The sequence below is a fragment of the Chiloscyllium punctatum genome, chromosome 9 (genome assembly GCF_047496795.1).
Source record: "Chiloscyllium punctatum isolate Juve2018m chromosome 9, sChiPun1.3, whole genome shotgun sequence".
Classification (NCBI taxonomy): domain Eukaryota; kingdom Metazoa; phylum Chordata; class Chondrichthyes; order Orectolobiformes; family Hemiscylliidae; genus Chiloscyllium; species Chiloscyllium punctatum.
In genome coordinates, this window is record NC_092747.1 from 50,528,996 (window position 1) to 50,553,871 (window position 24,876).

Consider the following 24,876-nt stretch of genomic DNA (forward strand, 5'->3'; position numbering starts at 1 on the left):
CCCTCTTTCATCCAGAATTGGAAAAGTTTGCCAATTTCACTTCCAATTTCCATCCTGCTCTCATGTTCACTGGGTCTAATTTCTGACTCCTCATTTTCCTTCCTCAATATCTGTTTCCATTTCTGGAGATAGGCTGCCACAGTTACCTTGACTATACATCCTCACACTCTGCTTCCTGTAAAGACTCTACTCCATTCTCCTAGTTCCACCATCTCTTTCACATCTGATGACGCTAACTTCGACAAGCGAGCCTTCGAAATGTGTGCCTTCTTCCTCAACCGATGATTCCTCAGCACTGCAGATGACAGGACTTTCAGTTGGAAGGTCCAACCCACCTTCCACACTTCAGTCCTTATCCTCTTTTCTTCCCTCCAACAACAGCGATAGGCTCCCCCTTATTCTCACCTACCACGCCATCAGCATCCACACTTAGAGGATCATTAGCCACCATTTCCACCACCTCCAGAGGGATGCTTCCACCAGACACACATTCCCCTCCCCTCCCCTGTCAGCTTTCCGCAGGGACTATTCCCACCAGGACACCCTGGTCTATTCCTCCTTTATTCTCACGGGTCTCCACAGCATCTTTCCTTGCAATCACAGAAGGGTTAATACCTGCACATTTTCTTCCTCACTCCTCACCATCCAAGGCCCCAAACACACCTGCCATCAAGACACCACCTTGTCCTCCAGCCAACATCTATCTCAGGCTTGCTGCAGTGCCCCAGCGAAGTTCAGCGCAAGCTGGAAGAATAGCACCTCATTTTCCACCTGGGAACTCTATAGCCTTTTGGACTCCATATCGAGTTCAGCAATTTTAGTCCTTGAGGCTATGCCCCTACCCCAAGCCCTGCACAGCAGGCCTTGATATCACATGGACTGCTACCATACAGAACTGATTGTCAGCTATTAATATTCACTACAGTTGCTATTCATTCCCCCAGACTGATCTTTAACCATCCCTTTGTCAGTCTGACTGTTTTTCCCTCTCTGGTGCTCTATCTCCACTTATCATTTACTCCTTCCCCCTCCCCCATCCCATCTTCAGCATGTATACCACCTTTCTCCTAGATCTCATCAGTTCTGAAGAAGGGTCACTAGGCCTGAAACATTAACTCTGATTTCTCTCCACAGAAGCTCCCAAACCAGCAATTTTGGGATTTTTTTTAAGCGTGTGATTTTAAGCCACCTCTCCTGGCCCTTTCAGAACGCTCTATGGCCTTTGGCCCCTGGGTCATAAATGGGGTTCAAAGTGCACATAATCAGGCAATGGCTGGAGGTCAAGGTGTCAGAAGGTCTAATTGATACTTCTCCAAAACACAACCCTTGGATTGGTTGTAACTGGCTCCCCCTGAACCTTTGTGACTTCTTCGACCATGGTTTCCACTGGTGTCTGTAGGCAACAGTTGCTGCTGCTGCAGTTTAATTTAGTTTGGCCAATTTTCTGACAGGCCCGCTTGCTCCATTTGTGGATCAATTTAGAATGTCCAATTTTGGGCCTGTGGTTGCATGAGCACACAGACATTGTGGTCACAAATGTGGATGACCTGTTAATCTTGTACATACAAAAGTTGATTTTTAATTTCAAAAAAATTAAATACCCATTAATAGTTATCACCTTGTTGCAAGGTTATTTACTCTTGTGCGTACTAGTGCAAACTATTTGCAGTAGATTTATTTTGAATTCAACCTGCAAATACAGTAACTACATGATAGCCAATAAAGGTCAACCATGAGACAGAGCGCAAGATTCAGCTTTACAAAGCAAATGGAAAGTGCAGCTTTGGATCTCAGCAATTAACCCTGTATCAGTTCCACACTTGCTGTTTTGCTATCATTTACACAAACACAATCAAGTTGTTATTTTATCTGCAAATTCTGGCCTAACATTAAACCTCGAAAAACTGCCTGGATGAAATATTTGTTTTTTATTGACTCGTGGGACATGAGTATCAATGGTTCAGCCAACATTTATTGCCCATTCATAAATACCCTTGAGAAGGTGATGCTGAGCTATCTTCTTGAACCACTGTAGTCCATGTGCTGTAGATAGACCCACTATGCCCTTACGGTGGAGGGGGGGGGGGGGGGGGGGGGGGGAATTTCCAGGATTTTTGCCCAATGACAATGATGTTACAGTAATGTATTGTCAAATTGGGATGGCAACTGGTTTAGAAGGGAACTTGCATGTAGGTGTTCTTCCCAATAATCCATTGCCCTTTTCTTTCTAGATTGTAGTAGCTGTGCTATTTACAAGGTGCTGGCTAAGGATCTTTGGTGAATTTCTGCAATGCATCTTATAGATGGCACACAGTTGGTGACCATCGGTGGTGGCGGGAGTAAATGAGTGCGGTTGTGGTGCCAATCAAGCTGGCTGTTTTGCCTTGGATGCTGTCAAGCTTCTTGAGTATTTTTACAGCTGCACTCATCCAAGCAAATAAGGAGTGTTCTATCATTCTCTTCACTTGTCTCTTGCAGGAGGTGAGCTACAGTAGCCTCTGACTTGCTTTTCTAGCCTAGTGGCTAATCATGTTCAGCTTCTGGTCAATGACAACTTCTAGGAATTTGTTAGGCATAGTGGGGGATTCGGTGATAGTATTAGCATTAAAGTCAAGAGATGATGGCTAGATTGTCTTTTTGTTGGAGATGGTCATTGCTTGGGATTTATGTGGCATAAATGTTGCTTGCCACTGTTTAGCCCAAGCCTGGATACTGTCCAGTTCTTGTTGTATTTGGTAATGGACTATTTCAGTATCTGAGGACTAGTAAATTGTGAATATTGTGCGATCATCAGTGAACATCCCTACTGCTAGCCTTATGATGGAGGGATGGTCATTGATGAAGCAGCTGAAGATAGTTGGGTCTAGGACACTATCCTGAGAAATTCCTGAGTTATCCCGAGACTGAAATGATTGACTTTCAGAAAGCAGAACCACTTTCCTACGTTCCAACTAGAAGTCCTACCAGCAGAGTGTTCATCTGATTCCAATCACTTCCAGTTTGCTAAGGGTCCTTGACCCTCAGACAAATGCAGTTTTGATGAAGATGCAATCATTCTCATCTCACCTCTGCCACTCCGACATATGGTCCATGCTTGAACCCATGGTGGTAATGAGATCAGAAGCCATGTAATCCTGGTGGAAGCCATACTGGGAATCAATGAGCAGGTTATTGCTGAGCAAGTGCTGCTTGATAGCACTGTGATGACACCTTCCATCACCTTACTGATGATTGAGAGGAGACAGATGGGGCTGTAATCAGCAAGGTTGGATTTGTTCTGCCTTTTATATACGGGACATATCTGGGCTATTTTCCAAATAGAGTAGATACCAGTGTTGTAGCCATAATGGAACAACTTGGGTAGGGGTATGACAGGTTCTGGAGCATGGGTCTTCAGTACTATTGCTGGAATATTGTCAGGCCCATTCTCTTTGCAATATTCAGTGCCCTCCAGCTGTTTCTTGATATCATGTGGAGTGAGTCGAATTGCCTGGAGACTGGTATCTATGATGCTGAGGACTTCAGGAGAAGGCCAAGATGGGTCATCCACTCAGCACTTCTGGTTAAATATTGTTGCAAATGCTTCAGCTTTCTGTTTTGCGCTGAGGTGCTGAGTTCCCCCACCATGAGGGACTGGGATATTTGTCCAGCCAACTCCATGGAATTGTTTCATCATTCAATACCATTCATGCCTGGATGTGGCTGGACTGCAGGATCTAGATCTGATCCATTGGTTCTGGGATTGTTTAGTTCTATCACTTGCTGCTTGTGCTGTTTGACAGGTAAGTAGTCATCGGACTTCACCTGGCTGACACCTCATTTTTAGCTAGCCCAGGTACGACCTTCTGCACTCTCCACTGAACCGGGGTTGATCCCCTGGGCTTGTTGGTAATAGTAGGATACGGATTACGCCGGGCCATGATGTTGCAGATTGTGTTGAGAGTATGATTCTTTGGCGCCTCCTGGACACCTAGTCTGGAATTGCTAAATCTGTTTGAAATCTATCCCATATAGCACAATGATAATGCCACACAACATTACGTAACGCGTTATCAATGTGGAAGTGGAACTTCATCTCCACAAGGACTGTGCAGTTGTCACTCTTACCAACACTGGCATGGACAGATTGGTGATTGGTGAGGATGTTGTAAAGTATGGCTTATTTTGTTGGGTCCTGCACCACCTACTGCAGACCCTGTCTAGCAGCAACATCCTTTAGAACTCAACCAGCATGATCAATAATGCTCAAAGATACTTTTCTGACAAAATGTTTTGAAATTTCAGTAATTATTTATCATTACCAACTAGAACTCAGTTTACAAAGAAAATTAACAGACATTGCAAATACAATTCTGGCAAAAAAAAAATTCAGGGATATATTTTTAAAACATGTTTTTTTTCCTACGTAAACAAACTTTGTGGATCATCATACCATCTCTTATACAAGCAAAATAAATCACTATATAATTGCCATCATCTTCCATTATAATAAATTACATTTTGGTAGCCATGCATGAAATGTTTCTCCCAGGTGCGAGTGACAACCTTCTTTATGGTACATTTACTGGAACTAACGCAGAGAAAATCTGTCCCCATCATTGTTTCACAGAGTCTGTGCCAGAGAGGAATAGAGGAACAGACTGCCCCAAATAATGAATATCACTAAGGCATCTCCTATACACTCAACAACATACTTCAAATAAAGATAAATGTGCCCTACAATGTTCTAAATGCATTAACATGCATTATTTAACACATTAAAATGTTTAGAAAGAATTTATACTAACAAATAAAACAATACAAAAAATACTATCATAAGTACGTCTTTAATGGAGCTAATACTGAGAAAGAAGAGTTGAGAGGCAATTAAGTAGAAATGGAGAGTATGGGTCACTAATGATGATTGTTCTGTTGTGTAGATAGCGGTAAGACAGCTAAATCTGATTGCTTTGCAGCTACCTTGCCTTTTTGTAAATAATATCATTATGGGATGTTATGTGAAATAACTCCACAGAGGCAGGTATTGGTCACCAAGTCATCCTTTATTTACAGGTGGAGAGTCATTGACATTGATCCAGCTCCCTAGGAGCTAGCTCTAAAAAGTGAACAGAACATCTAACACTCCTGCTTGTTTTTTTTTCTTTTTTTTCTTGCAATCTCCTGTTTATATCTTTTTTTTTCTTTTTTATTATTATCACCCAATCTCCTGTTTATATTTTTTTTTCCAGTCACAACTCCAGGGTGTCGGTGGACACCGCATGCTCCTTATCTCCTGTTTATTTATTTTTTTTACCCGGGCTTACACTTCTGTTTATTTTTTTTTTATTTTTTTTTCTTCTTTCTTTTAGCACCCATGGTGTGTGTGTGCAGGTGTGAGACACAGTGAAAGACACAAAGTGCACGAATCTTTATTCAGTTTCCATCACCAGGAAGATATGAAAAACACCCGATTGGCCAGTGACAAGCACTGCCCTTCAAACCACAGGGCAATGCTGTGTGAGCAAAACAGTGAAGGGGAGGGTAGGGATCAAATCAAAATAGAGTTGGAGGGAGAAATGATGCACTCCACTCCCTGCGGCGCCCACCTCTCCCTGAACGACTCCAGGGTGTCGGTGGACACCGCGTGCTCCTTCTCCAAGGACACCCGGGCTCTAACGTAACCCCGGAAGAGGGGCAGGCAGTCGGCCCTAACGACCCCCTCCACGGCCCGCTGCCTGGACCTGTTGATGGCCAGTTTGGCCAGGCCCAGGAGCAGACCCACGAGGAGGTCCTCTGACCTGCCCTCCCTCCTCCGTACCGGGTGCCCGAAGATCAGGAGCGTGGGACTGAAGTGCAGCCAGAAACAGAGGAGAAGGTTTTTAAGAAAATCAAAAAGGGAGTGCAAACGCCCACACCCAATATATACATGGTCCACGGACTCCACAGCGCCACAGAACAAGCAGTTGGGCTGGGAGTCCGTGAACCACCGCAATCTGCGGTTGCAGGGGACTGCTGCGTGCAGCACCCTCCACCCCAGATCCCCGAGAGAAAGGGGGAGGACTCCCGCGTAGAGAGCCCTCCACTGGGGATCCCCACCGCCCGGTGGCAAATGGGCACGCCAGGGCGTGTCCGGACGGTGGATGAGGGAGAAGAGGTGGACGGTGTGCAGCAGCAGTCGATACAGGGCCTTCCTTTTTATAAACACTCCTGCTTGTCTCTGTCAGCCAGGACTCCCTAATTGGATGAGATTAACAGCTCGAATCAGAGCACTCATATTGTATGAGAGCCACTGGGATAATGTCATTACAATCACAACACAATGATGTCTTTTTATTTAATTATAATGTTTTGCATAACGAGTCAAAGTATTTTCAATGTCTCTTTGACTCAAATGCTATGCTTGAAAGATATTGTATGTAAACAATAAATCCATCAATGCTTTGATACTCATGACTTCCATCCTTCCGAGCTTTCAGATAGGGATTACAACCTTGAGATGATTCCTTAGACTCAGTTCCTACTAATTCTTCCAAACTTTCTGTTAATTCTTTTGCTTTTCCCAAAGAAACTCCACAATCTTTTCATCCACTTCATTGAAAATCCTTTTTGAACTTCATGAGCCAGATTAACAATGCGGGAGATTTCTATTGATATGGGCAGAAATCCCATGAAGTCGTCCATAACCTCAGGCCATATCTTGTACAAGCAAGCATTAACCATGGCTGGTGTCAGTTCATCGTGAGATTCCTTTACGTTGGTCAAGCAGGCAGCAATGTTATAACCTTTCCAACATTTTCATTCATCAAGGGCAGAATGAGAATGCGTGGCCTAACAACCATGCCCAAAAGCAGGCCTGGAGCATTACCAAAACCAGCGTCACCTTGAACTCCATTCCCTTCTCTTGTAGATATTTATGAACCTCCTTTATGAAGTTTTTATGGAACCAATCCAAAAGCACAGCCAGCACACCATCCATTTAATTTGTAAAATGCATGTATCCTTTCCCACATAAAGCATGAGGATTGATGAAATAGTAAAGGAGCATGGGGCTTCACCATACAGCCAGCAGTGTGGCTACATACCATGACGGTCAGGCAACCTTGAATTACGAAGCCTTTTTCTCTTCTTCAGTGTACGTTTGTTTGTGTTAGCATATGTTTCTACCATAATGTCACCTGTGGGCATTAAAGGCTTGTTTGTGTCTGCACCCTTTTAAAAAGTTTTTGTAACTGCTCTGGATATCCCTTCCAAGCCCTATGGGGTACTGATGTTGTATCTCATCATAAGCTCACATTATGCAACAAGAAACATTTCTTGTCATTCAAGCCACACTCTGCTGGCTCCTTTGCTAGTGGATGTCCCTCACTGCCCATGTTCACATTGAACATGTTGTGCAGTTTCACACACTGAATTTGAATTGATGCAAAGTCAAAAACATTTTTCTGATCCATGTCCTCTATCCACAAGCTTAATATTCCTTCCATTTCATCATAGCTTTGTCTCTTACTCTGTATTATATCTGCATCCTCTGATCACTAAAGGCAACATTTGCAAAGTCTATTTTGCTTTAGACGTGATTGAATGAATGGTTGACTTGTTCACCCCCTACAGCTTTCTGACCACTGTTCAACTCAGGTTTTACTTTTTGCACTACTGTTAGCAATTTTTGTTTTGTCTTTTTGATTTTTCAGGTATTTGGCAGACACTTGTTGGTTTCCTTTTCTGCATTTTTAAGTGAATTATAAAGACTGCCCAATGTTTCTGAGACTGAGTACGCATAGACCTGGACAAGACAATGGGACACACTCAGATGGCTTGGGATATATGCACAGAGGAATACATCTTTCGAAAGCCATTCAAATCTTTTTGGTGCAGCTCTAAGCTTCTAAAAAAAATTCAAGGTGGGGTCAGAGGCTGACCTCATGAGTACATGGACAGGAAATCAATGGATAATGAGGTCCAAGTGTATGTGAATGAAAAACTAGAATTTATTCTTCCATATTGTGTATGGATCAGAAGTCAAATCTATCCAATACTGGAACCCAAATATGGTGAAGAGCACAGCACAAGTTACAGAGGAATGGAAGAGATTCTTGTTTGAGAAGAGATACCAAGGTGACAAAACAGGAGTGGCTATCCCCAGAACCTTTGTTGCATATGATGCTTTATTACAGGGCCAAAGAATATGAAAAATATTTTGTTCTGCCACACAAATTTACCATGACACCCAGAATAACCTAACTTTTAGATTAGATAATAATTTTAAGTTTCCTTACCTGGAAAATCAGTCTTCACAATATCTACACCAACCTGCAGATTAGGTTCAGCTGCCAGAACAGCGTAATCTCCGTGGTGAGAAATGTTGAAATTAAAATTTGGGATTGTGGTAAGGACTGGATTTACCAGATACGGTTTTCCTTTCGTTGTCCTTGCCAACTGAATTTCATTCCATGGAATCTTCAATTTTTCAGCAATTAATTTCCTGATGAGCAGACGGCCACCCTTTGTGGACAGAATTGAAAATAAACTAATGATGTGAAGATGTTGGTGGGAAAAGAGTTCAACTAATTAAAGTAAAATTGTGGCTTTTTAATTTTAAATCTTGAGATTACTGGCTTCAGGTACTTAGTGGATTCTATGCATTAGAACAGTACATTAGAATTAGAATTTTCACCCTCTGCATAAAAATGTTGCCCCCTAGGTCCCTTTCAAATATTTTCCCTCTTACCCTAAACCTATGCCCTCTAGTTCTGGACTCCCCCCACCCCAGGGAAAAGACCTTGTCTATTTACCCTATTCATGCCCCTCATGGTTTTCTAAACCTATATGAGGTCACCCCTCAGCCTCCAAGGCACCAGGGAAAACAGCCCCAGCCTATTTAGCCTCTGCCTGTAGGTCAAATCCTCCAACCCTGGCAACATCCTTGTAAATCTTTTCTGAACCTTTTCAGGTTTCACAACATCCTTCTGATAGGAGGGAGACAAGAATTGCATACAATATTACAAAAGTTGCCCCCAATGTCCTGTACAGCCACATGAGCCCCCCCCCTCCTATACTGAATGCTCTGTCCTATAAAGAATACCAAATCCCTTCTCCACTATCCTATTTACCTGCAACTCCACTTTCAAGGAACTATGAACCTGAACCTCAAGGTCTCTGTTCAGCAACATGCCCTGGGTCCTTACCGTTAAGTGTATAAGTCCTGTTCACCCATTTAATATGATCATAGCTAATCTGATTACACCAAATTCACGCTCATTCTTGATAACCTTTCACCTTTTGCTTATCAAGAATGTATTCATCTCTGCCATTAAAAATATTCAAAGACTCATGTGTTTGAGAAAAGACTCACTAGCTGTTGTGAGAAAAAGTTCTCATTCATGTTAAATGGACAACTCTTACTTTGAAAGAATCTTCCAAAAGCAGAATCAACTTCTCCACATCCACTTATCAAGGCCCTTCGTGCTCTAATATGTTTCAAGCAAGTCACTTCTTACTCCTTTAAGCTCAAGCAGATACAAACATAGACTATCTTCGGAAGAAGGTTAGACAAGCAAAGTTTATACCTGCTTGAGTTTAGGAAATAAAGGTGATCTAACTGGAATATAAATCCTAAGGGTCTTAACAGGGTGAATGCGGAGAGGAAGTTTCCTCTGATGGTAGAATCAGGTCTTGAGTCTATTGGAACCTGTTTGTCAAAAGGTGGCAGAAGCAGTATCTTTGAATATTTTTAAGGTAGAGGTAGATAGGTTCTTAATAAAGCAGGGTGTTGAAAGGTTATTAGGGTTAACAAAAAGTAACGATCTTACAGAATGACAGAACAAACTCAAAAGACTCAGTTCATAGTTTTCATGTTCATATGTACTGAAAATGTGTTGCTGGAAAAGCGCAGCAGGTCAGGCAGCATCCAAGGAGCAGGAGAATCGACATTTCGGGCATGAGCCCTTCTTCAGGAATGGAGCCCTTCTTCATGCCTGAAACATCAATTCTCCTGCTCCTTGGATGCTGCCTGATCTGCTGCACTTTTCCAGCAATACATTTTCAGCTCTGATCTCCAGTCCTCACTTTCTGCTATGTTCATATGTACATCAATCATTTCCAATATGTAACTATTTTAATGGCAGATCTTACTGGAGGGCATGCAAGTTGGCCATGGGCTTGAAAACAGGGTTAGCAATTATACTGGACTTTCTAGGACCATCTCCTACTTCAGGCACTTGTCCTTTGCTATTCTGAGACAGTTGCTTGACGTCAGCATGTTAGGTGAAAGTGAAGACTACAGATGCTGGAGATCAGAGTCAAGATTAGAGTGGTGGTGCAAGAGCACAGCAGATCAAGCAGCATCCGAGGAGCAGGAAAATCGACGTTTCAGGCAAAAGCTCTTCATCAGGAATGAGGCAGGGAGCATCCAGGGTGGAGAGATAAATGAGAGCAGCGGGGGGGGGGGGGTTGGGGTGAAGGTAGCTAAGAGTACGATAGATGGATGGAGGTGGGGATGAAGGTGATAGGTCAGGGGGAGGGGAAAGGTGGGGGAATGTGGAAGCTTGTTCCTCGGAAACATCAACCCCAGGACATCAATGTGGACTTCACCAATTTCTTCATCTTCCCACCCGCTGCCTTACCCCAGTTCCAACCTGCCAGCTCAGCACCATCCTCATGACCAGTCTTACCTGCCAATCTTCCTTCCCACCTATACCCTCCGACCCATCACCTTCATCCACCTATTGCACTCTTACCTACCTTCTCCCCAACCCCACCCCTCCTCCCATTTATCCCTGCACCCTGGAGGCTCCTGGCCTCATTCCTGATGAAGAGCTTTTGCCCGAAACGTTGATTTTCCTGTTTCTCGGATGCTGCCTGACCTGCTGTACTTTTCCAGCACCACTCTGATCTAGATGTCGGAATGTTGTTCGCCTCCTATGTCCGAGTCATTCCTTTGAAGGCCCTTCTGGAGTCTGGGCTGCTTCTTGTGTGACCTGTGCCTTGAGTTGAAGCCCTGGTTATCACCGACGGGCAGCCGCACATCCCTCCAGGTACTGACCCTAAAGTCTGAACTCGGATCACCAGCTCTCCCCCAACTTGCTGCACAAAGATTCCTCACTCCAGACGTCTCTCAGCCCTATCCCTCGAGTCAGTCCCCTTGGTCTGAAATGTCCTTGGGTGTGTTCCCTGCCCTCATTCGCCCGCCTTCCAGTGGTGCTCGGTCGGCAGGGCCCGCACCTCCTACACCCAGCTCTTTACCATGGCGGCCTTGGCGTCTCTTGCAAAGACAAACGCGCCAATGCGCGCTCTCTCCTCGGCCTGCACACATCGAGCCGCCAGTAACCACTCCGAGCGAGTCGGCCGCCAGGAGCCACAGCCGAAAGCCCAGCGGAGCCCTTCCATCCGGCGGTGACTCAACGCCGCCTTCCACGGTCTCATTAACCACACACCATTGACAGCGTCGGAAGGAGGAGCAAGAATGTGACCTCTGCTCCGGAAGCGGGAGTAACCAATCCGATTGGGAGGAGGGCTGGTAGGCGGGGAGGTGGTCTTGAGTGATATCAGGTAACAGCCAATGACCTGAGGGGATGGGTGGGCGACAATGGGCCTTGCGCATGCTCAGTTCTGTTGTTGGGTTCTTTGTATTGGGAACGTGGAGGCCACCACCACAACCGCAGGTGACTTTCATGATATTGTCCTTTCGGCATGAACTCCTTCTTTTGTTAACATTAACTAGACCTACAGCTTGCAATGATTTACTGCGTAGATATAGTTAGTTTCGATTTGTTTTGTCTATTGGCCTTGGTGACAACAATTTTCCCTTTCGTTCACAATATGATGTAACCAGCAAAGTGCCCCCATCCTGCTGTATCCCGGGCACTGTGCCCCCATCCAGCTGTATCCCGGGCACTGTTCCCCCATCCTGCTGTATCCCGGGCACTGTGCCCCCTTCCAGCTGTATCCCGGGCACTGTGCCCCCATCCAGCTGTATCCCGGGCACTGTGCCCCCATCCTGCTGTATCCCGGGCACTGTTCCCCCATCCTGCTGTATCCCGGGCACTGTGCCCCCTTCCAGCTGTATCCCGGGCACTGTGCCCCCATCCAGCTGTATCCCGGGCACTGTGCCCCCATCCAGCTGTATCCCGGGCACTGTGCCCCCTTCCTGCTGTATCCCGGGCACTGTGCCCCCTTCCTGCTGTACCCTGGGCACTGTGCCCCCTTCCTGCTGAATCCCGGGCACTGTGCCCCCTTCCTGCTGTATCCCGGGCACTGTGCCCCCTTCCTGCTGTATCCCGGGCACTGTTCCCCCTTTCTGCTGTATCCCGCGCACTGTGCCCCCTTCCTGCTGTATCCTGGGCACTGTGCCCCCTTCCTGCTGAATCCCGGGCACTGTGCCCTCTCCCTGCAGTATCCCGGGCACTGTGCCCCCTTCCTGCTGTATCCCGGGCACTGTGCCCCCATCCTGCTGTATCCCGGGCAGTGTGCCCCCATCCTGCTGTATCCCGGGCACTGTTCCCCCTTCCAGCTGTATCCCGGGCACTGTGCCCCCATCCTGCTGTATCCCGGGCACTGTGCCCCCATCCTGCTGTATCCCGGGCAGTGTGCCCCCTTCCTGCTGTATCCCGGACAGTGTGCCCCCATCCTGCTGTATCCCGGGCACTGTGCCCCCATCCTGCTGTATCCCGGGCACTGTTCCCCCTTCCTGCTGTATCCCGGGCATTGTGCCCCCTTCCTGCTGTACCCTGGGCACTGTGCCCCCTTCCTGCTGAATCCCGGGCACTGTGCCCCCTTCCTGCTGTATCCCGGGCACTGTGCCCCCTTCCTGCTGTATCCCGGGCACTGTTCCCCCTTTCTGCTGTATCCCGTGGACTGTGCCCCCTTCCTGCTGTATCCTGGGCACTGTGCCCCCTTCCTGCTGAATCCCGGGCAGTGTGCCCTCTCCCTGTGCATGCCGGGCAGTGCGCCCTCTCCCTGTTTAATCCCAGTTAGTGTACCCTCTTGCTGCTGAATCTCCTGCAGTGTACCCTCTCCTTGCCAAATCCCGGGCAAAGTGTCCATTCCTGGAAGAATCCCGGGTTGTGTGCGCTCTCCCTGCTGCATCCCGGGCATTGTGCCCATTCCCAGATGAATCCCGGCATTTGTGCCCATTCCCGGACGAATCCCGGGCAGTGTGCACTCTCCCTGCTGAATCCTGGGCAGTGTGCCCCCTTACTGCTGAATCCCGGGCATGTGCCCTCTCCCTGCTGAATATAAGGCAATGTGCCCCTTCCTGCTCAATCCCATGTAATGTGCCCTCTCCCTGCTGAATGCCCTGCAGTGTGCCCTCTTCTTGCTGAATCCCAGCAATGTGCCCTCTTCCTGCAGAATCCCAGGCAGGGTGCCCCCTTCCTGCTGAATCCTAGTCAGTGTGTCCTTTTCCTGCTGAATCCCACGCAGTGTGCCCTCTCCCTGCTGAATCCTGGGCTGCGTGCCCTCTTCCTGCTGAACCCCATGCAGTGTTCCTTCTGCCTGCCGAATCCTGGGCAGTGTGCCCCCTTCCTGCTGAATCCCAGCAATGTGCCCTCTCCCTGCTGAATCCTGGGCAGTGTGCCCTCTTCCTGCAGAATCCCGGGCAGTGTGCCCCCTTACTGCTGAATCCCGGGCATGTGCCCTCTCCCTGCTGAATATAAGGCAGTGTGTCCCTTCCTGCTCAATCCCATGTAATGTGCCCATGTAATCCCATGTAATCCTGGGCAATGTGCCAACTCCCTGTTGAATCCTGGGCAGTGTGTCTACCCCCAACTTCCTGCTGAATTCCAGGCAGTGTTCCAGGAGGTATGCCCTCTTCCTGCTGAATCCCGTGCAGTGTTCCTTCTCCCTGCTGAATCCCATGCAGTTTGCCCTATTCTTGCTGAATCCCAGCAATATGCCCTCTTCCTGCTGAATCCCGGTAGGAGTGCCTGTTCCCTGCTGAATCCCGGGCAGTATGCCCTCATCCTGCCGAATCCCAGGCAACGTGCCCTCTCCCTGCCGAATTCCAGCAATGTGCCCTCTTCCTACTGAATCCCGGGCGGTGTGCCCTTTTCCCGCTGAATCTTGGACATTGTGCTGTCTTCGTGCTGAATCCTGGGCAGAGTGCCAACTTCCTGTTGAAACCCGGGCAGTGTGCTCCCTTCCTGCTGAATCCGAAGCAGTGTGCCATCTTCCTGCTGAATTCCGGGCAGTGTTCCTTCTGCCTGCCGAATCTCGGGCAATGTGCCCTATTCCTGCTGATTCCCATTCAGTGTGCCCTCTTTCTGCTGAATCCCAGCAGTGTGCCCCCTTCCTGCTGAATCCCATGTAATGTGCCCTCTTCCTGCTGAATCCCAGGCAGTGTGCCCTCTCCCTGCTGAATCCTGGGCGGTGTGCCCTCTTCCTGCTGAATCCCGTGCGGTGTTCCTTCTGCCTGCCGAATCCCGGGCAGTGTGTCCCCATCCTGCTGAATCCCAGCAATGTGCCCTCTTCCTGCTGAATCCCGGGCAGTGTGCCCTCTCCCTGCTGAATACGAGGCAGTGTGCCCCTTCCTGCTGAATCCCAGCAATGTGCCCTCTCCCTGCTGAATCCCAGACAGTGTACCATCTTCCTTCTGAATCCCGGGCAGTGTGCCCTCTCCCTGCTTAATCCTAGGCAGTGTGCCCTCTCCCTGCTGAATACGAGGCAGTGTACCCTCTCCCTGCTGAATCCCAAGTAATGTGCCCTCTCCCTGCTGAATCCCCTGCAGTTTGCCCTCTTCTTGCTGAATCCCAGCAATATGCCCTCTTCCTGCTGAATCCCGGACAGTGTACCATCTTCCTGCTGAATCCCGGGCAGTGTGCCCTCTCCCTGCTTAATCCTAGGCAGTGTGCCCTCTCCCTGCTGAATACGAGGCAGTGTACCCTCTCCCTGCTGAATCCCAAGTAATGTGCCCTCTCCCTGCTGAATCCCCTGCAGTTTGCCCTCTTCTTGCTGAATCCCAGCAATATGCCCTCTTCCTGCTGAATCCCAGGCAGTGTGCTCTTTTCCAGCTGAATCCCGGGCATTGTGCCCTCTTCGTGCTGAATCCTGGGCAGTGTGCCAACTCCCTGTTGAATCCCGGGCAATGTGCCCCCCCTTCCTGCTGAAGAGGTAAAAACAATGACTGCAGATGCTGGGAACCAGATTCTGGATGAGTGGTGCTGGAAGAGCACAGCAGTTCAGGCAGCATCCAAGTAGCTTCGAAATCGACATTTCGGGCAAAAGCCCTTCATCAGGAATAAAGGCAGTGAGCCTGAAGCGTGCTACCTTTATTCCTGATGAAGGGCTTTTGCCCAAAACGTCGATTTCGAAGCTACTTGGATGCTGCCTGAACTGCTGTGGCACCACTAATCCAGAACCCCTTCCTGCTGAATCCCAGCTGTGTGCCCCCTTCCTGCTGAATCCCAGCTGTATGCCCTCTTCCTGCTGAATCCCGGGCAGTGTGCTCTTTTCCAGCTGAATCCCGGGCATTGTGCCCTCTTTGTGCTGAATCCTGGGCAGTGTGCCAACTCCCTGTTGAATCCCGGGCAATGTGCCCCCCCTTCCTGCTGAAGAGGTAAAAACAATGACTGCAGATGCTGGGAACCAGATTCTGGATGAGTGGTGCTGGAAGAGCACAGCAGTTCAGGCAGCATCCAAGTAGCTTCGAAATCGACATTTCGGGCAAAAGCCCTTCATCAGGAATAAAGGCAGTGAGCCTGAAGCGTGCTACCTTTATTCCTGATGAAGGGCTTTTGCCCAAAACGTCGATTTCGAAGCTACTTGGATGCTGCCTGAACTGCTGTGGCACCACTAATCCAGAACCCCTTCCTGCTGAATCCCAGCTGTGTGCCCCCTTCCTGCTGAATCCCAGTTGTATGCCCTCTTCCTGCTGAATCCCAGCTGTATGCCCCCTTCCTGCTGAATCCCGGGCAGTGTGCCCTCCCCCTGCTGAATCCCATGCAGTGTTCCTTCTGCCTGCCGAATCCCGGGCAGTGTGCCCTCTCCCTGCTGAATGCTGGCAATATGCCCACTTCCTGCTGAGTCCCGGGCAGAGTGCCTGTTCCCTGCTGAATCCCGGGCAGTATGCCCTCATCCTGCTGAATCCCAGCAATGTGCCCTCTCCCTGCTGAATCCTGGGCAGTGTGCCCTCTTCCTGCTGAGTCCCGGGCAGTGTGCCCTCATCCTGCCTAATCCCAGGCAATGTGCCCTCTCCCTGCCAAATTGCAGCAATGTGCCCTCTTCCTGCTGAGTCCTGGCAGTGTGCCCTTATCCCCTGAATCCCGGGCATTGTGCCCTATTCCTGCTGAATCCTGGGCAGTGTTCCCTCTCCCTGCTGAATCCCGGGCGGTATGCCCTCTTCCTGCTGAATCCCGTGCAGTGTTCCTTCTGCCTGTCGAATCCTGGGCAGTGTGCCCCCTTCCTGCTGAATCCCGGGCATTGTGCCCTCTTCCTGCTGAATCCTGGTAGGAGTGCCTGTTCCCTGCTGAAACCTGGGCAGTGTGCCCTCATCCTGCCTAATTCCAGGCAATGTGCCCTCTCCCTGCTGAATCCTGGGCAGTGTGCCCTCATCCTGCCTAATCCCACGCAATGTGCCCTCTCCCTGCCAAATTGCAGCAATGTGCCCTCTTCCTGCTGAGTCCTGGCAGTGTGCCCTTATCCCCTGAATCCCGGGCATTGTGCCCTATTCCTGCTGAATCCTGGGCAGTGTGCCCTCTCCCTGCTGAATCCCGGGCGGTATGCCCTCTTCCTGCTGAATCCCGTGCAGTGTTCCTTCTGCCTGTCGAATCCTGGGCAGTGTGCCCCCTTCCTGCTGAATCCCGGGCAGTGTGCCCTCTTCCTGCTGAATCCTGGGCAATGTGCCAACTCCCTGTTGAATCCTGGGTAGTGTGCCATCCCCGTTCCTGCTGAATCACAGGGCCTTGTGCCCCTCCTGCTGAATCCCAGCAGTGTGCCCCCTTCATGCTGAATTCCGGGCAGTGTGCCCTCTCCCTGCTGAATACGAGGCAGTGTGCCCCTTCCTGGTGAATCCCATGTAATGTGCCCTCTCCCTGCTGAATCCCATGCAGTTTGCCCTATTCTTGCTGAATCCCAGCAATATGCCCTCTTCCTGCTGAATCCCGGTAAGAGTGCCTGTTCCCTGCTGAATCCCGGGCAGTATGCCCTCATCCTGCCGAATCCCAGGCAATGTGCCCTCTCCCTGCCGAATCCCGGGCGGTGTGCCGTTTTACGCTTAATCCCGGACATTGTGCTGTCTTTGTGCTAAATCCTGGGCTGTGTGCTAACTTCCTGTTGAATCCCGGGCAGTGTGCCCCCTTCCTGCTGAATCCTGGGCAATGTGCCCTCTTCCTGCTGAATCCCAGGCAGTGTTCCCTCTTCTTGCTGAATCCCAGCAGCGTGCCCTCTTCCCGCTGAATCCCGGGCAGTGTGCCCATTCCCTGATGAATCCCAGCAATGTGCCATCTCGCTGCTGAATCCCGGGCAATGTGCTCTATTCCTGCTGAGTCCCATGCAGTGTGCCCCCTTCCTGCTGAATTCCGGGCAGTGTGCCCTCTCCCTGCTGAATCCCGGGCAGTGTGCCCTCTCCCTGCTGAATTCCGGGCAGTGTGCCCTCTCCCTGCTGGTTATGAGGCAATGTGCCCCTTCCTGCTGAATCCCATGTAATGTGCCCTCTTCCTGCTGAATCCCAGGCAGTGTGCCCTCTCCCTGTTGGTTCTTGGGCAGTGTACCATCTTTCTGAATCCTAGCAATGTGCTCCCTCCCTACTGAATGCCAGGCAGTGTCCCCCCTCACTTCTGAATCCCGGGCAGTGTGCCCTCCTGCTGAATCCCGAACAGCATCCTCTCTCCCTGCTAAATCCCAGGCAGTGTTCCGTCTGCCTGCCGAATCCCAGCGATGTGCCCTCTCCCTGCTGAATCCCGGACAGCGTGCCCTCCTCCTGCTGAATCCCGGGCAGTGTTCCATCTGCCTGCTGAATCCTGGGCAATGTTCCTCCTGTCTGCTGAATCCCGGGCAGTGTGCCTTATTCCTGCTGAGTCCCGTGCAGTGTGCCCATTTCCGGATGAATCCCGTGCAGTGTGCCCATTTCCGGATGAATCCCATGCAGTGTGCCCCCTTCCTGCTGAATCCCATCAATGTGCCCTCTTGCTGCTGAATTCTGGTCAGTGTGCCCTCTCCCTGCTGAATCCCATGCAGTGTGCCCTCTCCCTGTTGAATCTCGGGCAGTGCGCACTCTTCCAGCTGAATGCCGTGCCAAATCACGGGCAGTGTGTCCATTCCTGGACGAATCCCGGGCAGTGTGTCCTTTCCCTGCTGAATGCTGGGCAATATGCCCTCTTCCTGCTGAATCCCATACAGTGTGCCATCTTCCTGGTGAAACCTGGGCAGCGTACCCTCTTCCTGCTGATTCCCAGCCAGTGTGCCTGTTCCCTGCTGAATCCCGGGCAGTATGCCCACATCTTGCTGAATACCGGGCACTGCGCCCTCTCCCTGCTTTATCCCGGGCAATGTGCCCTCCTGCTGCTGAGTCTCCATCAGTGTACCCTCTCCCTACCAAATCCCAGGCAGCGTGCCCATTCCCGGACAAATCCCGGGCAGCATGCCCCCTCCCTACTGAATGCTGGGCAGTGTGCCCCCCTCCTGCTAAATCCCGGCAGTGTTCCCCCCTCCTGCTGAATCCTGGGCAGTGTGTCCTCTTCATGTTTAATCCCGGGCAGTGTGCCCCCCTCCTACCGAATCCGGGCAGTGTGCCCTATTTCTGCTGAGTCCTGGGCTGTGTGCCCATTTCCGGACGAATCCCGTGCAGTGTGCTCCCTTCCTAACTGAATCCCATCAATGTGTCCTCTCCCTGTTGAATCCTGGGCAGTGTGCCAACTCCCTGCTGAATCCTCGGTAGTGTGTCGTCTTCCTGTTTAATCCCGGGCAGTGTGCCCCCTTCATGCTGAATCCCGGGCTGTGTGCCCTTTCCCTGCTGAATCCCGGGCTGTGTGCCGTCCCCATGCTAAATCCCGGGGAGTGTGCCCTCTTCCTGCTGAATCCCGGACAATGTGCCCTCTTCCTGCTGAATCCCAGGGAGTGTGCCCTCTTCCTGAATCCCAGGGAGTGTGCCCCCTTCCTGCTGAATCCTGGCAAATGTGCCTTCTCGCTGCTGAATCTCCAGCAGTGTACCCTCTCCCTGCCAGATCCCGGGCAGCATGCCCATTCCCGGAAGAATGTCAGGCACTGTGCCCTCTCCTTGCTGAATCCTGGGCAGTGTGCCCCCTTCCTGCTGAATCCCGGGCTGTGTTCCCTCTCCCTGCTGAATCCCGGGCAGTGTTCCCTCTCCCTGCTGAATCCTGGGCAGTGTCCCCTGTCCCTGCTGAATCCCGAGAAATGTGCCCTTTTGCTTTTGAATCTCTGGCAGTGTACCCTCTTCCTGCCAAATCCCGGGCAGTGTGCCCATTCCCAGATGAATCTCAGGCACTGTGCCTTCTCCTTGCTGAATCCTGGGGAGTGTGCCCGCTTCCTGCTGAATCCCGGGCAGTGTGCCCACTTCCTGCTGAATCCCGGGCAGTGTTCCCTCTTTCTGCTGAATCCTGTGCCATTTCCAGGACGAATTCCGGGCAGCGTGCCCATTCGTGGACGAATCCCGGGTAGTGTGCCCTCTCCCTGCTGAATTCCAGGCAGTGTGTCCCCTGTCCCTGCTGAATCCCGAGAAATGTGCCCTCTCGCTTTTGAATCTCTGGCAGTGTACCCTCTTCCTGCCAAATCCCGGGCAGTGTGCCCATTCCCGGATGAATCGCAGGCACTGTGCCCTCTCCCTGCTGTATCCCGGGCAGTGTGCCCTCTTCCTGGTGAATCCCAGGGAGTGAACCGTCTTCCTGAATCCCAGGGAGTGTGCCAACTCCCTGCTAAATCCCGGGTAGTGTGCCCTCTCCCTGCTGAATCCCGGGCAGTGTGCCCTCTCCCTGCTGAATCCTGGGCAGTGAGCCCTCTTCCTGGTGAATCCCGGGGAGTGTGCCCTCTTCCTAATTCCCGGGCAGTGTGCCCGCTTCCTGCTGAATCCCAGGCAGTGTGCCCAGTTCATGTTGATTCCCGGGCAATGTGCCCCCTTCCTGCTGAATCCCGGGCAGTGTTACCTCTCCCTGCTGAATCCTGGGCAGTGTACCCTGTTCCTGCTGAATCCCTGGCGATGTTCCTCCTGTCTGCCGAATCCCGGGCAGTGTGCCCTATTCCTGCTGAGTCCCGTGCAGTGTGCCCATTTCCGGATGAATCCCGTGCAGTGTGCCCATTTCCGGATGAATCCCATGCAGTGTGCCCCCTTCCTGCTGAATCCCATCAATGTGCCCTCTTGCTGCTGAATTCTGGTCAGTGTGCCCTCTCCCTGCTGAATCCCATGCAGTGTGCCCTCTCCCTGTTGAATCCCGGGCAGTGCGCACTCTTCCAGCTGAATGCCGTGCCAAATCACGGGCAGTGTGTCCATTCCTGGACGAATCCCGGGCAGTGTGTCCTTTCCCTGCTGAATGCTGGGCAATATGCCCTCTTCCTGCTGAATCCCATACAGTGTGCCATCTTCCTGGTGAAACCTGGGCAGCGTACCCTCTTCCTGCTGATTCCCAGCCAGTGTGCCTGTTCCCTGCTGAATCCCGGGCAGTATGCCCACATCTTGCTGAATACCGGGCACTGCGCCCTCTCCCTGCTTTATCCCGGGCAATGTGCCCTCTTGCTGCTGAGTCTCCATCAGTGTACCCTCTCCCTACCAAATCCCAGGCAGCGTGCCCATTCCCGGACAAATCCCGGGCAGCATGCCCCCTCCCTACTGAATGCTGGGCAGTGTGCCCCCCTCCTGCTGAATCCCGGCAGTGTTCCCCCCTCCTGCTGAATCCTGGGCAGTGTGTCCTCTTCATGTTTAATCCCGGGCAGTGTGCCCCCCTCCTACCGAATCCGGGCAGTGTGCCCTATTTCTGCTGAGTCCTGGGCTGTGTGCCCATTTCCGGACGAATCCCGTGCAGTGTGCTCCCTTCCTAACTGAATCCCATCAATGTGTCCTCTCCCTGTTGAATCCTGGGCAGTGTGCCAACTCCCTGCTGAATCCTCGGTAGTGTGTCGTCTTCCTGTTTAATCCCGGGCAGTGTGCCCGCTTCCTGCTGAATCCCAGGCAGTGTGCCCTTTCCCTGCTGAATCCCGGGCTGTGTGCCGTCCCCATGCTAAATCCCGGGGAGTGTGCCCTCTTCCTGCTGAATCCCGGACAATGTGCCCTCTTCCTGCTGAATCCCAGGGAGTGTGCCCTCTTCCTGAATCCCAGGGAGTGTGCCCCCTTCCTGCTGAATCCTGGGAAATGTGCCTTCTCGCTGCTGAATCTCCAGCAGTGTACCCTCTCCCTGCCAGATCCCGGGCAGCATGCCCATTCCCGGAAGAATGTCAGGCACTGTGCCCTCTCCTTGCTGAATCCTGGGCAGTGTGCCCCCTTCCTGCTGAATCCCGGGCTGTGTTCCCTCTCCCTGCTGAATCCCGGGCAGTGTTCCCTCTCCCTGCTGAATCCTGGGCAGTGTCCCCTGTCCCTGCTGAATCCCGAGAAATGTGCCCTTTTGCTTTTGAATCTCTGGCAGTGTACCCTCTTCCTGCCAAATCCTGGGCAGTGTGCCCATTCCCAGATGAATCTCAGGCACTGTGCCTTCTCCTTGCTGAATCCTGGGGAGTGTGCCCGCTTCCTGCTGAATCCCGGGCAGTGTGCCCACTTCCTGCTGAATCCCGGGCAGTGTTCCCTCTTTCTGCTGAATCCTGTGCCATTTCCAGGACGAATTCCGGGCAGCGTGCCCATTCGTGGACGAATCCCGGGTAGTGTGCCCTCTCCCTGCTGAATTCCAGGCAGTGTGTCCCCTGTCCCTGCTGAATCCCGAGAAATGTGCCCTCTCGCTTTTGAATCTCTGGCAGTGTACCCTCTTCCTGCCAAATCCCGGGCAGTGTGCCCATTCCCGGATGAATCGCAGGCACTGTGCCCTCTCCCTGCTGTATCCCGGGCAGTGTGCCCTCTTCCTGGTGAATCCCAGGGAGTGAACCGTCTTCCTGAATCCCAGGGAGTGTGCCAACTCCCTGCTAAATCCCGGGTAGTGTGCCCTCTCCCTGCTGAATCCCGGGCAGTGTGCCCTCTCCCTGCTGAATCCTGGGCAGTGAGCCCTCTTCCTGGTGAATCCCGGGGAGTGTGCCCTCTTCCTAATTCCTGGGCAGTGTGCCCGCTTCCTGCTGAATCCCAGGCAGTGTGCCCAGTTCATGTTGATTCCCGGGCAATGTGCCCCCTTCCTGCTGAATCCCGGGCAGTGTTACCTCTCCCTGCTGAATCCTGGGCAGTGTACCCTCTTCCTGCTGAATCCCTGGCGATGTTCCTCCTGTCTGCCGAATCCCGGGCAGTGTGCCCTATTCCTGCTGAGTCCCGTGCAGTGTGCCCATTTCCGGATGAATCCTATGCAGTGTGACCCCTTCTTGCTGAATCCCATCAATGTGACCTATCGCTGCTGAATTCCAGGCAGTGTGCCCTCTCCCTGCTGAATACTAGACAGTGTGCCCTCTTCCTGTTGAATCCTGGGCAGTGTGCCCTCCCCTTCCTGCTGAATCCCAGCAATGTGCCCTCTCCCTGCTGAATTCCGGGCAGTGTGCCCTCTCCCTGCTGAATCCTGGGCAGTGTGCCCTCTCCCTGCTGAATACGAGGCAGTGTGCTCCTTCCTGCTGAATCCCAAGTAATGTGCCCTCTCCCTGCTGAATCCCAATCAGTGTGCCCTCTTCCTGCTGAATCCCGGTAGGAGTGCCTGTTCCCTGCTGAATCCCGTGCAGTATGCCCTCATCCTGCTGAATCCCAGCAATGTGCCCACTCGGTTCTGAATCCTGGGCAGTGTGCCCTCTCGCTGCTGAATTCTGGGCAGTGTGCCCTCTTCCTGCTGAATCCCGTGCAGTGTTCCTTCTGCCTGCCGAATCCCAGGTCTATGCCCATTTCCAGAAGAATTTCGGGCAGTGTGCCGTCTCCGTGCTCAATCGCGGGCAGTGTGCCATCTCCCTGCAGTATCCCAGGAAATAATGTGCTCCCTTCCTGCTGAATCCCGGGCAGTGTTCCTTCTGCCTGCCTAATCCCGGGCAGTGTGCCCCTTCCTGCTGAATCCCAGGCAGTGTGACCCCTTCCTGCCGAATCCCAGCAATGTGCCATCTCCCTGATGAATTCTGGGCCGTGTACCCTCTTTCTGCTGCATCCCGGGCAATGTTCCTCCTGTCTGCCGAATCCCGGGCAATGTGCCCTATTCACGCAGTGTGCCCATTTCTGGACGAATCCCATGCAGTGTGACCCCTTCCTGCTGAATCCCATCAATGTGCCCTCTCGCTGCTGAATTCTGGGCAGTGTGCCCTTTCCCTGCTGAATCCCATGCAGTGTGCCCTTTCCCTGCTGAATCCCATGCAGTGTGCCCTCTTCTTGCTGAAACCCAGCAATATGCCCTCTCCTTGTTAAATCCCGGGCAGTGCGCCCTCTTCCAGCTGAATGCCGGGCAGTGTACCCTCTCGCTGTCAAATCCCGGGCAGTGTGCCCATTCCTGGACGAATCCCGGGCAGTGTACCCACTTCCTGCTGAATCCCGGGCAGTGTTCCTGCTGTCTGCTGAATCCTGGGCAGTGTACCCTCCCCTCCCTACTGAATGCCAAGCAGTGTCCCCCCTCCCTTCTGAATCCCGGGCAGTGTGCCCTCCTGCTGAATCCTAAACAGCATCCCCTATCCCTGCTAAATCCCGGGCAGTGTTCCCTTCTGCCTGCCGAATCCCAGCAATGTGCCCTCTCCCTACTGAATCCCGGACAGTGTGCCCTCTTCCTGCTGAATCCCGGGCAGTGTTCCATCTGCTGGCTGAATCCCGGGCAGTGTGCCCTCTCCCTGTTGAATGCTGAGCAATATGCCCTCTTCCTGCTGAATCTTGGGCAGAGTGTTTGTTCCCTGCTGAATCCCGGGCAGTATGCCCCCTTCCTGCTGAATTCCAGCAGTGTGCCTTCTTCCTGCTGAATCCCGGGCAGAGTGCCCTTTTCCTGCTGAATCCCGGGCAGGGTGCCCTCTTCATGCTGAATCCCAGGCAGTGTGCCCTCTCCCTGTTGGTTCTTGGGCAGTGTACCATCTTTCTGAATCCTAGCAATGTGCTCCCTCCCTATTGAATGCCAGGCAGTGTCCCCCCTCCCTTCTGAATCCCGGGCAGTGTGCCCTCCTGCTGAATCCCGAACAGCATCCCCTATCCCTGCTAAATCCCGGGCAGTGTTCCTTCTGCCTGCCGAATCCCAGCAATGTGCCCTCTCCCTACTGAATCCCAGATAGTGTGCCCTCTTCCTGCTGAATCCCGGGCAGTGTTCCATCTGCCTGCTGAATCCCGGGCAATGTTCCTCCTGTCTGCCGAATCCCGGGCAGTGTGCCTTATTCCTGCTGAGTCCCGTGCAGTGTGCCCATTTCCGGATGAATCCCATGCAGTGTGCCCCCTTCCTGCTGAATCCCATCAATGTGCCCTCTCGCTGCTGAATTCTGGTCAGTGTGCCCTCTCCCTGTTGAATCCCGGGCAGTGCGCACTCTTCCAGCTGAATGCCGTGCAGTGTACCTTCTCACTGCCAAATCATGGGCAGCGTGCCCATTCCTGGACGAATCTCAGGCACTGTACCCTCTCCCTGCTGAATCCCGGGCAGTGTGCCCTCTTCCTGCTGAATCCAGGCAAGTGTGCCCTCTTCCTGAATCCCTGGGAGTGTGCCAACTCCGTACTGAATCCCGGTTAGTGTGCCCTCTCCCTGCTGAATCCCAGGCAGTGTGCCCCCTTCCTGCAGAATCCCGAGAAATGTGCCCTCTCGATTTGGAATCTCTGGCAGTGTTCCCTATTCCTGCCAAATCCCGGACAATGTGCCCATTCCCGGACGAATCCTCAGCAGTATGCCCTCTCCCTGC

General features: G+C 51.8%; 2 protein-coding genes across 3 annotated transcripts in view; one reads left to right on the plus strand and one right to left on the minus strand.

Annotated features, from left to right (window-relative positions):
- The window catches only part of aasdhppt (aminoadipate-semialdehyde dehydrogenase-phosphopantetheinyl transferase), an 86,402-nt gene extending 74,965 nt beyond the window's left edge, over positions 1-11,437 (minus strand). For both annotated transcript variants that reach the window (XM_072577495.1, XM_072577494.1), the window contains exons 1-2: positions 11,221-11,437; positions 8,256-8,481 (exon numbers count right to left, since the gene is read on the minus strand). In XM_072577495.1, the coding sequence (XP_072433596.1) occupies positions 8,256-8,481; positions 11,221-11,400 (406 nt within the window). In that variant the 5' untranslated portion in view covers positions 11,401-11,437. The remainder of the gene's footprint in view (positions 1-8,255; positions 8,482-11,220) is intronic.
- A 165-nt stretch (positions 11,438-11,602) lies between these two features.
- The window catches only part of msantd4 (Myb/SANT-like DNA-binding domain containing 4 with coiled-coils), a 60,190-nt gene continuing 46,916 nt past the window's right edge, over positions 11,603-24,876 (plus strand). The window contains exon 1 of the mRNA XM_072577492.1: positions 11,603-11,639. The gene's annotated coding sequence lies outside the window, so the exon portion shown is untranslated. The remainder of the gene's footprint in view (positions 11,640-24,876) is intronic.